Source organism: Pan troglodytes, chromosome 1 (assembly GCF_028858775.2).
Source record: "Pan troglodytes isolate AG18354 chromosome 1, NHGRI_mPanTro3-v2.0_pri, whole genome shotgun sequence".
In the NCBI taxonomy this organism is placed as follows: Eukaryota; Metazoa; Chordata; class Mammalia; order Primates; family Hominidae; genus Pan; species Pan troglodytes.
Window position 1 is genome coordinate 169,539,748 of NC_072398.2, and position 16,398 is coordinate 169,556,145.

Sequence of the window (16,398 nt, forward strand, 5' to 3'; positions counted from 1 at the left end):
CTAAATATCAAGCTTCATTTCGTACTGCATTTCTTCTCCGTTTCTCTCTTCATCCAAACAAGCCTTCTTCTATCCCCTCACAGGTGCCGAGCTCCATTTGACTCAGGTTCTTTGTACATGCTGGTTTTTCTGCGCAGAATGTTCTTTCTTCCCTCTTTTGCCTGGTTAATTTCTACCTATCATACTAGTCTCATTAGGCTTTCATGGCAATGTATATCCTTTTTTCAACAAATTTATTTTGAGACAGGGTCTCGCTCTGTCACTCAGGCTGGAGTGCAGTGGCACGATCATGGCTCACTGCAGCCTCGATCTCCCAGGTTCAAGCCATCCTCCCACCTCAGCCTCCCAAGTAGCTGGGACCACAGGTGCACACCACCATGCTCAGCCAATTTTTAAATTTTTAAATTTTTGGTAGAGATGGGGGTCTCCCTGTGTTACCCAGGCTGGTCTCGAACTCTTGAGCTCATGGCATCCTCCTGTAACAATGTATAACATTTATGGCACATATCACAACCACATGCTTACCTCTGCTGCTGTTCAAACATTATTTGAATGTTTCGTTTGTCCACTAGAATGCATACTCTATCAGCATAGATGCCCAATCTTTACTATTTCTAGCCCCTGGCATGGTCTCTGGTACATAGTAGGCACTCAATAAGTATTTATTGAATAAATAATTAATAGAGTCAATATATTGCAGTGATTATAGGATGGAGATTGGGGCCGGATTTCTTGGATTCAAATCCCCCTTTGTCAATTACACACCATATGGCCTTGGATAAATTATTTAATCTCCCTCTGCCTTGGTTTCCTCATCTATAAAAGGATAAAAGCAGTACCTCTCTCCCAGGGTGGCTGTGAGGTTTGAATGGACTGAGATATGTCTGCTGTTATTTATGTATCGTCTTGTCTCCAAGCTGTCTCATCTATATTCTGCTTCATGGGGTTGGGGCTGATATTTTTCTCATTACCTTTTCCAGACTCCCTTGCCTGATGGCTACCATTAGGTCCAGCCCATGAGAGACACAGGCAGGAGCCTAGGAGGAGGAAGAGGGCGAAGGGATTTCTTTCTGGTTTCAGTTTCTGTCCACAATGCCACCGCAGCAGAGAACAGCTGCACCTGCAGCCTCCAGCTCCTTTGGGCACTCTGGCACCAGCCACACCTCACCTCCTCAGAAGTACTAATCTCCCCTCCATTCTCTGCAGTGATTCTAGCACCAGCACCCCATGTCTTCTCAGAGGTCTGGCCACTGGCCATGTGCTGTCCCCACCTTTGTGGTGACCACCTCCCTCAGAAAAGACCCAAATATCAGCTGTGTGGTGTCCCTCCTTGAGTGCCTAGGTTCTGGTAAGCCCACCTTTCCCTTCGGTTTCCCCAGCTCCAGGGGCAGTGGCTGTATCCTACAGTTACTAATACCTAGGCAACTTTACAGCCCCTGCTGGAAAACCCATTGAATCTTATTCCTGATTCCCAATCGGGCCCCAACTGATACAATCTATACAGCACTCAGAACAATATCAGGCACACAGTAAACACTATGTGAGTGTCAAATCCTGTATTTGTCCAAGTAGGTGAAAAAAGTAACACTGCCCATCAGAACACAGCCAAGGATGCTATGTGCCTGACAAACCCCATGGTGCATAAAGACCATCTTCTGTGGGAGCCTCCAGTCCACACCCGTGACTGTCACTCAATCACCCAGGCATGCTGTAAAGCAAATGATGACACAGCTTCCATAGCATTAGCAATTTTTTATTTTTCCTTTTTTGTTGCATAGGAAATGCAGTACTTGCTTCCAGTAATTGTATTGTAATGTGAGAAGGTGGTAGCACTAATGGTTGAATACAAGAGTTAAACTAATCCACACCAGCTCAAAAAACCTGTGGAGATTTAGTTGAATAAGAATGGACGCCCACAGTGATTCTCAACCAATTACAAATTTTCACAGAACACAGTAAAACTAAAAGGGTAACTATGAGAGTCAATACAAGTATACTAGAGGCACAGGGGGCCCGGCTCATAAAAACAGATTTCAGACCAAGTTATTAACACGGGGGGTGTTTCGTTTCATAACAGATCTCTTACCATCACTGGAAGTGTTCCATCCCCTCCCCCTACAATTTGAAATGGAAAACAGAGGTATTCCGAGTGGACAGATTTCCATGTGTGGTGGGAAAAGTCCCCAGTGAATTTTGCTCTGGTGAGAGGGCAGGGCTAAGGGTGGGGCGGGGGATCAGGGATTTGCCTTTGAGAGTCTTCCTAAAGGACCTCCTAGAACCTGATAAAGCTCCTAGTCTAGGTCTAGTTAGTATCTCAGTGGTGAGGCTACCAAATGCCTTCGCAGTGCAGAGACGATGGTCTGAGACCAGGGAGAAGGCACCGAGCCGGCAGTTCTCTCAAGCCTCTGTCCCAGCGGAGCTAGCGGCCTTATGACCTTCGGTTGCAATGTCAAAAGAAAAAAAAAACCCCAAAAAAAAGCCAAAAAAAAAAAAAACCCAAAAAGGCTAATTTACAGACTATTACCAAAAAATAAAAATTTAAAAAATAAGAACAACACAAATAAGTCAAAGGAAAAATAAAAGCTTTTTTCATTTTGAGAAGTTGAGTATAAAAACAGCAGGAAAAATGGCCCAATACGTTGGACACTATTTGTCCTTGAAACCACTGCAGAGATACAAAAGTTCACATTGTATGACCTGGTGGGTGTCTTCCACCACGAAGGTGCTCTGGTTAGATTAGAGGTAGCACTTCCACTGTATGCTCTTGTGGTTCAGACACATTTTGGGAAAGTTTATTTTTCTGAATCAAATAGGCGAATGCGTCTACATGTAAAACTCAGGATACCAGGCACACGGATGAGGTCCCACCCCCACACACTGTCTCCCTGTTCTCATGACCAGCTGTGGGTGGTCCCCCTTATCTTTCTAAGCATTTCCGCTATCTGCTCCCCACATACCATCCCCCTAATCTGGGAAAGGTAACTCTTTGGGGAATAAAAGGCAGATGGGTGCTGGTTTAGGGAAAAAAATGAGATGAAATTTATTTAATTTGGGAAGCAAGTAATTTCAAATTTAGACCAAAAAAAGTATATTAAAAAAATCCCGTGTTAATAGCAAACTTCTTTTTCTTATGAATCGGGCCCAAAGTTTGTACAGAGTTTTATTTTTGAAGAAAATATTGCAACTGTGCATGAAACTAAATAGCCATGTGATTTCTTACATTTTTTTTCTTATTTTTCCTTTTAATATGAGGAGGTCTGGTGTGAAGACAGATCAAGCATGGGTACCTGGCTTGAACATTGTCCATTAAGAAAATGTATCAGTCTCCGCATAGCATCAGTCAAGGGTCAAGGAAAATGCCCCGGACTTGCAAATGTTCTCAGAGTGTCTTCGCAGCACAGTTCTTGAAATTCAAATAGTCGTTTTGAGACAAAAATCTCGCCAGGTACTGATTTCTGAAATCAAACACCCATGCTTGTCCCCTAGGAAAAAGAAAACAAAAAACAAAAACAAAAACAAAACACGAGTAATACTGAATTTAAGTAAATGTATACCTCCAAAATACTGAAAACAGCCGAAATCAAGAAAAGACAGAATTTGCGTTCTCAGTGAAATACCTTTAAACCTAGCTGACAAGAACCAAGTCGGAAAAAAAGACTAACATAACTTTGAGTAATATTCATACAGTTCACTAAGCATTATGGAATAGCATGCATTAATATTGTACGGTTATTTTACATCACCTATACCAGAAGGTCCTGACTGACAGACAGCGAAGGCTACCGGTGTAGAAAAATCTTACTTCAGAAGAGCAATATAATACAGATTTCACAGGCACTACATTTTAATATATCAGGTATTATGCTGGTTTTCTTATAATTCTTTCTGTCCTAAAGCTGGCATTATAACAATGACCAAAAAGGCAAGGATTGAAGTAAACGGAAAGTAGATACCAAAGTTGATATAGTTTTTTTCTTCAGATAGATTAGTGCATAGTTCTCATGCAGATAAACACTGCTATGCATTTACACTGTTGGAAAGCAGAGTGAATTGAGCCCAAGTTGTCACATTTGTGTAAATCATTTTGTCAGCCTATAATAGCACCATGTAATGGATTTGCATTAAACATTAAATTGATTTCAAAATTGGTGACACAGTATTCACTACAGTTAAGTGCTATGGAATAGCTTCAATGTTACCTGCTATATATCAAAGCAATTTTCATCCCACTGCTTTTTTATTGGAAAAAATAAAAGGAAAACATACACGACGCTAATTAGACGAATGCACAGCCTTGGACGTGGAGAAGGCAGAGCGGGTTTACTGTCAAACAGTAAATACATGCATTGACTTCAAGACAGAATTGGCCTTGGAAGCCTATTTGAATGAAAGCCGAGCCGGTGGGCAGTGCAGCTTTCTGAGACTGTCTTTGGACAGATCTCGAAGGGTGGGTTGTGAGGTGCCACTGAAGCTCTCCTTACATTACTATGGTGGTTGTGTTTTAGATTTGTTCTATGGAGGCCTGCTACCAGAAATAAAAAAGAAAAGAAAGAATGAAGACAAGAAAGAAAACAGAAGCAAACAAAAAGAGAGAGAGGGAGAGAGACACCACCACCACTGTGGACAAAGATATTTCTAGAGACATGATGCAAAGTACATTAAATGACATTCTTAGAATCCCTTTCCCCTAAAAAACAAAAACAATTCATAGAAAAAAAAAAAGGTTTTTCTTTATCCAGGTTTTGTCAGTCCTTTATGCCACTGTAACTACAGGATTCAAAGCTTACGGGGCTAAGGGCTTGGAAAAAATCGAAGACAAACTTTTGGAGATGGGTCTTGCATATTCCTGTGGGCTGACTGAACACCGTGGCTCGGGGAAGTCTGGGTTCCTTCACACTTTGACTGTCAGAAAATGAAGATCACAAACTCTGGGAGGTGTAACCTTGTCGGCCTGCCTAGAGCCCACACCTGGCGGCAGCAGGGACGGGCCTGGGGAGTGGGCTGACCATATGTAACTGTCATGCCAGGGTGTGAAGAAACAGAACATCAGTTCAAACCTCAGAGGAAAGAGAAGGCTCTCTAGGATGGAGAGCGTGGCGTTACTGGGAGGCCCTCTGCCCACGAATGATCAGAAAAGGGGCGTTTTGCTGGCAGGGACAAGGGCCAGAAGAAAAAGTCTACAGAAAAATGCTAAGATTTAGTGTTCGTGCCTCTGACTTCAGTTCCCAAAGAAAAAACAAACAAATAAACAAACAAAAAAAACACAGAAATTTGAGGGACTCATCTTTGCCCAATCTTGTTAATGCCATTTGATGGGAAAGAAAAAATTCAAATGTGTCTCAGAGTCAAGGGCTGGGCCTTCAAATGCTGATAGCTCTCAGTCTGTCTGTCTACACACCCCAGGTAGCAAAGTCTTCCTCAAGCATCTTCACTATGCTTTTAAGCTAAAAAGCAAAAACACTGGCAACTGTTGGTGTTTCTTTTTTCCTGCTTGATCACAACTGAACTAGTTTCCTGCTGCTTTCTGGACAATGAAACATGAACAAAAATGTAACTTAGTGTATTTAATACTTAACCCCTGTTCGTTATCACCCTAGACTGCCTCCCTAATGTTTTAAAGCCTTTAAAACATTTTTTTCCTGCAAATCTGTTCAGAGTTCCCTAATTTTAGCTTCATCAAACTTAATACAACAAAATATCTTCAAAAATACAGCATACCTGTAACGTCCATTTACAATGGTTTTTCAGTAGACCTATACTTCTCAAGCATAGGAATATGCTATACCATTGAGAGAAAAAAATAATTGTATTTAAATACTTACAAAAAAAAAAAAAGGAAACAGGAAAGTTTTAAACTTAAATCCAGTTCCCAAAGGGGGGGGGGTTAAAAAGAAAGAAAAGCAATTCTATGAACGCTGCCTTTATAATGAACAATCAGAAATTTTACTAGGCTAATTTGACAGAAATTTTTCCTCATTTAAACAACATTACAAAAGTCCTGCATTATAAAATAGGGTAGAATAAATCAGTGTAATCAATAAAACTATACAACAATACAAATTACGTATCTTCTGAGCGGGCAGTTTATTCTCTCTCTTTGCAGTCATGACTACAACATGCTCACCAAAAACAACTAAAACTGCCCAAACTATTGCTTAGTTTGTTTTGTTTAAAAAAGGGTGCAATTTTATTGTATATACAACCAATTTACTGGTAATACCTTGGCTTATTGCAAGGTTCTGACAAAATGTTTGTCTAGGCTTTTTTCCCTTCACTGTGAAGCACTGAAAGCTGCTATTTTTTCTTTTTTTTTTTTCTTTTTTTCCTTTTTTTTATTTTTTAGTGCACATATGTCATAATAAAGTAATGCCCAGCTAAGTGCTATAGGGGAAGGCAAAGTATGCTGGCTGGCTATAGGAAGTGACACCATACACTGACAATCACACCATACAACAGCGCCAAACGACTATTCAACCACTTATCAGACACATATGAAAAATCCAAAATGTTTTATTTTATTTTTTTTTCCTTAAATAGAGATAACCAGTAAACAATTTTCAGAACTTGGAAGTTTAAAAACGTGCATATAAAAATGGGCATTATATACTTTTTATTGAATGTGGATTGACTGCAGTCTGCTAAGAAAAATGGGGTGTGGGAGCTGAAGAAAAAGGAAGTTGTCTTTCTTTTTTTAAGGCTTGCTTGTGAAAGGAACAGTTGTAAAAACAAAATTGCTTGAAGCAGGGTCAGCTTAGTGCTTCACAGTTTGACTGCTTCTCTAAGAGGAGCCCTTCCTGCGCACGTGCATTCAAAAATCACAAAAAAGTACAAAGACAAACACCTAAAACACACTGCGTCAAGTGCAGCACCGACTTTGGTCAAATAAAAAAAAAATAAAAGAAAAATTAATAATTGCTAAGCTTTTCTACATGATATAAGCAGGTATTGCATATTTTCATATATCTGGGGGAAAATAAAGGAAGACTCCAAATAAATTGTAAAATGCAGCAACATCCAAAATACTGATATTCTAAGCATCTACAGATCTCAGAATAGCACTGCCACCGACCGTACAGGACAATAAAGACTACTCTTATCTGCGGAACAACTAGCTTTCTATTTAGTTCTAGATGTTGAAACTGACGATGGCTGACATAAAAGTCACATTTACAAAAAGTGTCTCCAAATGCTTGACTAGGGAAAAACCCCTTTCAATAGAGGAGCATGTGCAACAATTCCACAAATAATCGCTATCCAGGGCAAGGCACATTGATATGGAATTTTTGTTTTCGTGCAAATTAAGGAAAAAAAACAAAACAAAACAACATTGTTTCGGGGAGAAAGATGAGGAGCAAAGTGTCTTCCCAAGAATTTCAGTTACTTGATTGTATAGGACAGTAGTAGAACCCTTCTGAAGGGCTGAAAAACATAGTTTAAAGGCAAGTGCCTAGAGTAGGGATTACAATATTGTGTCTTAATGCACTCTACTTTATCCTACATTAACTATATAAAAATTAGTTACTAACACTAGAACATGCAGAGACTTTCTCTGATCAGCAGGGCTTGCCAACCAGAACGTATATATATGTATAGTATAGGAAACCTTCTTGAAGTCGCATGGGAAGCAAAGGGGTGCTTCGCTGTCTGGTAGAAAAATCACTTGCACTTTTTTTTGTTTTTGTTTCTGTGGTTTTTTGTTTTTTTTTTTTTGTTTTTGTTTTTGTTTTTTTTTTTTTTCATAAGATACAGGACGTTTGGGGGTGCAAACTTTTTTTTTTTCCCTAACAAGTACCCTTGATCTGAATGGGCACCAGCATTTGTGTCAGTATTGGTTTCATTATTATTATTATTATTATTATTACTATTATTATTTCCCATAGCCCAGTTCAGGGATGCAAAGGTCTTTAAAACTTCTGGACAATCTCTGGTACAATGAGGTGTCTGATAACTGATAAATCCTATGATGCCAGATAGGTGTAAAATTTTTTAGAATTGGCATAATCCATTATAGTGACTTCTAGCTTATAAAATTAACAGATACCATGATTTCATTTTAGTCATGTGCTTTGATAACAGAAAATAATTAATTAGCATTTAATGTAGTTAACATATTGTGGTAAAAGCACCATTAGATTTGTTTTTTTGTTTTTTTTTTTTAATTTCCTTCAGTTTTTAAAGGGATACAAGTTTAACAATAAAAAACATAAAAAGCAAAAATAGCTCCCCTTTTTCTTGCAAGGCTGTTTTTTACCCCAATAATTTAGAGTCCTGGGGTGAAAGGACTAGAAAAACAAAAATAGAATTTTCAACAATCTCTATCTTACAAAGATATTTAGCTATCCAATGAAATTGCACTTTACTCAATTCAAAATTCGATTGTTTTGATTGATTCCTGTCAGTTTCTGTCAAAACAGACCATCTTCCCCATTTCCATGTGAATTTTTGTGTCATTGTTGAAATTGTTGAAAAAATGTTGTTGTTGTTTTTTTAAATGTAAGTGCAGCATTTCAAAACTTTTAAAAAACTGAACAGTAGTAGTAGTAGTTTGCCATTTTCGGAATTGTTCTGCAATGTGAGTGGATTCATTGTCCTTGCGGGCCATGTTATATACTTAACTGCTGACTGCTGAACCAAAACAAACTAAAGGAACAAATAAAAAAGGAATATAACTGCATTTTCTTTTTCCAATATGTTACAGAAAAACATTGCCCTTTGACTGTCCCGTAAGTTATATATTGCAGATCTCAGCTACTACAAAAGATTTAGTTCTCCATGTGCCTCCTCAATGCTCAAGGAGGATCACACCTGTGTGGGTAAATTCATGAAATACTGTGAAACAGCCAGGCTCCGTAAGGAAAGTGTGTTACAACAGGAAGTCAGTGAGCAAGGGTAGTCCTCCGCTAGCCACGTCACCTAATGCTCACGCTACCATGGAAACACTTCAAATGTTACAAAGCCCAACCATTTCCAGCACCATATGAGAAATTACAACAGTCCCTAAAGTATTTAAAAAAAAAAAAATCCCAAAAGGTTATGGCCTTTGCTGTTTGACCATAATGCTTGCTGTTTCCATGTACAAGTTGATTTGAATCGGTTTTTCTCCCCTTCCACTGACAGTGAAGTTGTAACTGCGCTGGGTTGAGGTTGCGTCCATGTTACAGAGTTGAGAAGGGGTCAGGTGGTCTGTCTGGTGGATGGTGGGACGCTGCAACTTTTATCCCAGGTACCAGGACTGGAAGACAAAAGGAAAAATACAATTAAAATCACAATTTGTAAAAACGTGTGTTTTAGAAGTTGCCTTTTCAACCACGAAATCAGGATCTACGTTAGGGATGCGGGAGGGATTCGCTGGGAAAAGTAAAGGCACGACAGACAATAAAAAATCCTGTGACACTGAAACTGATCTTACTCTTCTGAAATTATAATTCATTGTCTTCGTTGGGGTTTTCCAACATTCTGAGTGTATCTTACAGAATGAGGTATTTCTGTTCACTTGAAATACAAATAAGGGTTTTGTTAACTGATGGGGGCAGTTATAGGAGGGCAGGAAACTTGACCATCTTGTTTATCATTCAATCCTCAGTGCCTAGCCCAGTGCCTGGAATACAGAACGTTCTTAATGAAGAAGAGTTGAATGAATGGAGAATGGGTGAAGGGAGGGGTTTCATGTGGCAATGAATGGCTACTCTGATGATTTTCAACTTCTCCTTTCAAATGAGGTGCAGGCACTGAAGCCATGATTGTGACACTCTCCTAACAGGCCCAGATGGTCAATAGCGACACAAGAATAAGTGGAGGTAAGGTGGAAAAAGTGCTGGACCCAGTCTTCCTGGGTGATTTTGAGCAAGTCACAGTATTTTTCCTTCCTTACATATGTAGGATTTTATGAGGGAAGATGCTCCTTTCAGCCCAATATATCTAAAATGGTATTTTCAAGCATGAAACATAATAACTAAGCAGGATCAAGATTTTACTCTATTAAGTACCACATTGTCCAAAAGAAAAATGAGGCCACTGCGTACCCTTCATTCATGCTTGCGTCCATGCAGCATTTATTTAGAGCCTTCTGTGTGCCTGCCAGGCCCAGTTACTGGTTACCTTTTCCTTTCGTAAATCCTTAGGTGATTAGCTTTGAGCAATTGTCTGGTCATATATCACTTTATCTGCTGGCATTTCTTTTTCTGTTAGCTAGACAGAATGAGCAATTATGGACTAACATCAGAGTTAGTTTCTCCAGTGAAATAAAAAAGTATGTGGCTTTTGCCGACTTTTCTCTAGAGATACCTTGACAAATTCACTACATTTATCATTATTTACAGAAAAATTACCAAGGCCTAACAAAAACCAATGCTTCTGAATTCTTTAAGTTGACGGTATCAGAAAGGGTTCTGATTGGGTTGCTTCAGGCAAGTGAAGGATCATCCCTGTGGAAGAGATTCCATTAGGTAACGTAAGGACTCATTTGGTCCCCAGGGATGAATGGCTAAGTGATAGCTACATGGAGTTTGGTATAAGATTTCCTAGTCACACAAGCCACCTTTGATTTCCAGAGGAGTTTAAAAAACTTAAGCCCAGACCGAAAAACTACGCATCCTGTAGACTTTCAGATGTTATTCTTTGACCACATGCTTTGAGGAACACAATAAAGCCTCTTGTGTCCTGAAAGGAAATCAGCCTGGCAAATACACATGGCCTAAATCTAGCTGGACAAAAGAAAGAAGAGGGAGAGAGAAAGGAGAGAGAAAGCAAGCCCCAAACCGTGTTTCTAGTAGGCCTCTACCTAACAGCTGACTCTCATCCACGTTAGAGCCGCTTCCTCCCTTCTACAAAACAGGCTCAAACTTTGGGTGCGGGGAATAATGCTTACTATTTCTGTTTTCACACTTTCTAAGTCGGTTGTGAAATTCCAGACTTCTTCAATCTGACACTAAGGTAGTTCTTGAAGCAAAGGCCTGGCACCCAGTGAGTCAGCAGGGGGAGCAGTTCTCCACACCACAGTTTCTGGACGAGACCTCAGGGCACTACAAAAATCTGCAGTGCCTCTGCACTTCTCTTAAAAAGCAAAGCGCAAAAAAAAAAAAAAAAAAAAGTTTCTTCACACATCTTACTATTCAGTATGTGCCTTGCCGACAAGGTTACCCCAGAGCAGCTCTGTAATCCTTCACTGAAATAGGCTTTATTGATTGCTCTGGTCTATTGTTCTCTTTTCAAGTCCCCCAAGTTCAAGTTCATCCTGGTGTTACATCATGTCTGGTTGCTAAGAGCAACCAGACAGACCCAGACGTGACTATCATTAGCAAGAAACCCTCTGCTCTCCTCCCACCAACCTTCCAGTGGTTCTGACGTAGCAGGCCCACTGCAAACACATTGAAGTATTTATTCTGCCTAATTTATGACCTACACAGCAAGCAAGACCCCCACTCCAAAAACCAACACTGTTGTATATTTAATTAATCTGTCTTTCTCTGGCACTTGGGAAAGTTAGACAAAGGACTAATTATTGTGTTTCACTCTCCACACTTTTCTTTTGGGGGGTGGATATTTGCATGGGAAAGAAAACTACCAGGCCCAGCATCAGCCCCCCTCCTCTTTTTCTTTTTGCCCTATTGACATTTCATGAAATACTTTAGCTGCTTAAGGGAATTAGAAAAAAAAAATGCGATGTGAATGTTACTCCTTCTGAGTTGGTATTCAGTAACACAAATCAACTCATGACATGTTTAAATTTAAATGCTAACCACACACTCTCAGAGTTACTTTAAAGGTTAGTTTTTAATCAATAGAAGTTGCTGACTCCAGGTTTTTGAGCTGCGCGCTGCAACTCTTGGGCTTTTGTCTAACGTTAAAGCTTTCAAACTTTTTTTTTCCTTGAGATGATTTTAGCAATGATTTGCAGACACAGAAGGCTATTGTGCTCTGACCAGCAACATGTCAATAGAGGGGCTGAGCTGCCCTGTGGTGGGGTGTCAATATGACTCCTGAAGGCAGAGGTTGGGGGTCTTTAATAACCCGTGAAAAAACCTTAATTAACCCTTTCAGGCCCAAACCAAAACCTATTCTTAAACTTGTTCACTCCTATAATTTGACCATTAGTACTTATTTCAACATCACACTAATCTTCATGACAATTAACCCAGCTACTTGACCAAGGTTTTCCAGAATAGGAAGTTGGTTAGGGGAACCACACAGGGAATTTTTTTTTTTTGAAGTCTCTGATTAAATCATTTATTTGCAGAGATGGCAGATAGTTCTAATAATAATAATAATAATAATAATTCATACATCTCCCTGAATTTTCTCCTAATCAGTTTGTAAAGACACTCATAATCCCATTGGGATGAGTGTGACAGTCACACATGTGTAAGCCAGTCAATTCCTAGAAACTTCCATGAGCTGCTAGTAACACCAGATGGACAATATAATGTTTGTAAAAGCCTACTTTTCTCTTGTGATATTTTCTTATAATTTCTATTATGCAAGCAGTACAAATTTTAGAACATTAATTGAGGAATGATTCTGCATATTTTCTTCTTGGGTCATATAGGAAAAACATAAAAGAAATCTGAGCTTATTCGATTGTTGGGGTTGAGCAGCAAATCACTGGGAAAATGGGAACACATTAAACAAAAACCATCCTCAGACATTTAGTGACATAAGCATAGGTTTCATATGTTTTCTGCCTTCGTACTTTATAGCCCCTTAATCTACCCTACTGTATCCAAATGGACTACAAAGGAATCTCCCTCCCTATGTGCAGTGAGTGGCATTATTACAATGCAATATAAGATGATGTTATCTTGATACATTTACATTAAGTAAACACAGAGCTTTGATCTATTTTTTCCTCAGAAACTTTCAGCTATAGTTGTTGTGGAGGTCCACAAATCCACACCTCCCACCAAGGCTCCAGTTACGTAAAATTAGTCGGTAACATTCACAATGTCTAGAGTTTGGGATGTGCTGAGCGGGACTGGGGAGGGAAGGGGGGTGACTGTCCTCTTTCAATGTTCAAGGTGAAACATCAAAAGAAATCTGCAGTCCAGGACAAGAGCTCAGCTTTCCTTTTCTCCAGTCAAATGAAGAAGTAATCTCATCAGGTTGGAAAAGTGCTGACTAAGGATTTAATAAAGTGCCTGCAGATGTGGCGTCTCTAAGGTATTCAACTCATGTAATGCAAAACAGCTCCACACTGAATGTGCTTATAAAATTTCATTTAACCATTGCAGCACGACTTTTTCCCCTCACAGTTCTCTAAGGAGTTTTATCACACTTGCCGCCCGTTAATTTACAGCTCCATGAAAGTTCGAATCCCATTCCGCTGGGATTCTGGAATACTCACAGTAGTCAGGTTTTATGAACCATAAACAATATCTATCCGACTGCATTCTAAACAGGAAGCCTGAAATGGCAGAAGGTACCTCTGACGGTGCCAATCTCTTCCATTTCGTACGCCTCACAGAGAGCAATCAGAACACAGGGGCCATCTTCCAAAATGTGGTCATGGGGCTGCTGAAGACACAGCTGATGCGGGCCATGGCCTCAACCCCTGCGTTAGCAACAAATGCTCTAATGTGTGCAACAACTTTTTAAAAGGCTTTTTACATCCTCTTTTTACTAAGAGGGCAGGATGCACATTCTAGAGGAAAAAGAAAAATGTCTGAGAAACATTTTTTGTATTTTATATTTTACTTTAACCCCTAAAAGGAGCAGAGAGTGCTGGGGTGGCAGGGGCAGAGGGCAGAGTGGACTGTGATGCAGCAGAATCTGTTTTTCAGATTAAACACTTAAACAAAAGGCCTCAACAAGGGCAAAGTTTAACACTGCGGAAGGAGGTTGTTAATGTGGAATCCAGAACTGGGTGTGACACTTGGCTTTCTTCTGCAGGCAAGGTGGGTTATTTGAGGACATTCACACACATAAAACGGAAATGTGCAAACACAGGCTGGCCTCCCCGCACCCTGCAGGCCCAGCTCCTCATCAGCCCCCAAAGAGGACTCAGCCAACCAATAAGCCAAGACTCCAGGAGCTGCTGTCGCTGTTGTGCATTCTGTCTTGGGGAGGTGTTAGCTTTGCACTACTACTTCACACTACTCCAGTGGGTCATTTTTGGCTTCCCGCACTTCTGTGGATGGACTAAAGCCTACTGTTTAGCCCAAATGAGTTGTCCTTGGCAAATCAGCCAAAAGCCCAGTAGTCTCTTCTGCCCATCTCAATATGATGGAAATGGATGAGGTCTCTCAGTGGACTCTGAGTTTCTCACATTCGCATAAACCATTTGGGAGCATTTATTCACTCATCGAACAAGCACTAAGGGCCTTCTATGTGCTAGGTGCTATGTATGCTGGCTCTGGGGATATAATGAGTAAAATATAGTCCCTGCCCTGTAGGACTTTCTTGTCTATCAGGAAGCAGTGGCTAGATTCTAGACCCTTCATGATACCAGATAGCCTGCTTTTCTCCCAATAGGATTTTATAAACTTCTGGCAATGAACGATGCCCAGTATCCAGTGTCCAAAGGACTCAGGATTGGTGTCACTTTTCCCACTGACCAGCAGTGTGACTTCAAGCAAGCCAGTCCCTGTCCTGGGACCCTCAGAGTCTTGTGAGGACCAGTCTGTATTCATGAGAGGCAGCAGTGATTTACACTGGTTTCTTCTGAAAAGGGTGTCATGCTGTACACAGGTGTTAGTTACTGGTACTGCCAGCCTTGGGCTTTGATCTCTGTAATCATTTTTCTTGCTTGATTTTATTTTCTTAATTAAAGAAAGTCTGTTTTCAGTAACTCTGAACCAAGACTTGTTTATTGTACAGAAAACTATTAAAACCGTAATGGGCCGGGATTGGCCCCGGGCACCTTTGTGGCCTTATCTTTTCACCACTTGTCCTCAACACTTTTGTTGCCTTAAACTTCTTCCAGATCCCCCAAAGCCAAATGCTTTCTCCCTGCCAGGCCTGGGCACAGGCTGTCCCTCTCCTTGGCTTTGCTAATGCTTACTAGTCCTTGGGTTCTAAGATTAGATGTCCCTTCTTCAGAGGGGTCTTTCTTGGGGCCTTTACCCTCAGGATTCTCCTCTGTCACAGTTGCTAAACTTTAATTACCTGTTTTCATCCCAGGCAAGCTGGCTATCTAAGGGATGCCAGGGTGGGCATGTAATAAATACTGTTAAATAAATAAAGGAGGGAAGGAAGAACAAGCTGTATCCGAGGTTACCAAAGCCTGGTGTCAGTCACCCCAATGAGGGCAAAGCAAGGCATCTGGATGGATGACTTCTAGCATGCTCGTGCCACATGACCATGTCTCCCCAAATGACAGACACTCTCCCTCGAGGGACACAAGTCTCCACAAGCCACTCCAGGCAGTTCTGATGGGAGAGTTGTTGCAGCGGGGCCAATTGCGGCCAACTGCGTCAGTAGCATGTGCAATAGTTTTGTAACATGGACTGCTGCCTACTTACTACAAGCTCAGAGGAGTTGTCCAAACCACCAATCCCTGGAGAATGACTGTGCTGCTCCCAGCCAAGACCTCCGTTTGGTTCAGACCTCAAGACGGGAAAACACTAATCTTTTTACCCAATAAGCCATCCAGTACCTCCAAACCTTGAGAGTGCATACACAATCCAATTATTCTGACTGTTCATCCAAAGTCTGAATCTTTCACGAGATTCCAGCTTGCCCTAGTGTCTCTCTTACCACCAAGTACATTTTTCTTTTGGTCTCCCTTCCTTTTCATTTTTCATCACGTAACCTTTTACCTCATGAAATCAAAGACTGCTGGATTAAAAACTGCACTCTGGCCTACCGCATTTGCTCCAAGATCCTACTAGAGAGCTGCATGCATAGCCGTAAGAGCCAGGACTCTGGGGTCCGAATGACAAAAATCCTGGCACCATTATGAACTAGTTAGATAATCTTAGGCAAGTTAGCATCACTAGGTCTCAGTTTTAGACTCCATGAAATGGAGGTAACAACTGTATCAGTTTTTGTGGGGATTAAATGCCTGGCTAGGGGCTACTACAGAAAACCAGAAAGCCAGGGGTAGCTGGGTTCTCTCACTGTAAAAGGTTTCTGGGGCCTTAGGGTCCACGTGAGACCTAACGTCCCCAGGAAAGCAAATCACTCTACAAGGCGGCTTTCTCTTATTTAATGATATAATTTCTTAGTTAAAAGTAGCAGCTGCGTCAATTCCATTTCCCCAGTTGCAAGAGAAAGTTCTTGAGAAAATAAAAATCTGTCTTTAATTGCGATATTAAAATCAGAGCGGTGAAACCAACAACACAAAAGGAATTGGCTCAAGTTTATGAAAGGCATTTGGGCCCTTGCCTTGCAAGGCTAAACTGCACGCCTTGGAGGTTGGGGGTGAGGAGAAAAGGGGAGGAAGGGAGGGAGTAGTCAGGCAAC

At 40.7% G+C, this 16,398-nt stretch overlaps 1 protein-coding gene across 7 annotated transcripts in view; it reads right to left on the reverse strand.

Annotated features, from left to right (window-relative positions):
* Positions 1 to 1,737: 1,737 nt before the first annotated feature.
* Positions 1,738 to 16,398, reverse strand: part of NFIA (nuclear factor I A) — a 386,822-nt gene continuing 372,161 nt past the window's right edge. For 4 of the 7 annotated variants that reach the window (XM_001157327.8, XM_063801256.1, XM_009459072.5 and 1 more), the window contains one exon: positions 1,738 to 9,232. In XM_001157327.8, the coding sequence (XP_001157327.1) occupies positions 9,215 to 9,232 (18 nt within the window). In that variant the 3' untranslated portion in view covers positions 1,738 to 9,214. The remainder of the gene's footprint in view (positions 9,233 to 16,398) is intronic. The other 3 variants (XM_063801248.1, XM_054683598.2, XM_009459063.5) reach the window with 1 other exon arrangement.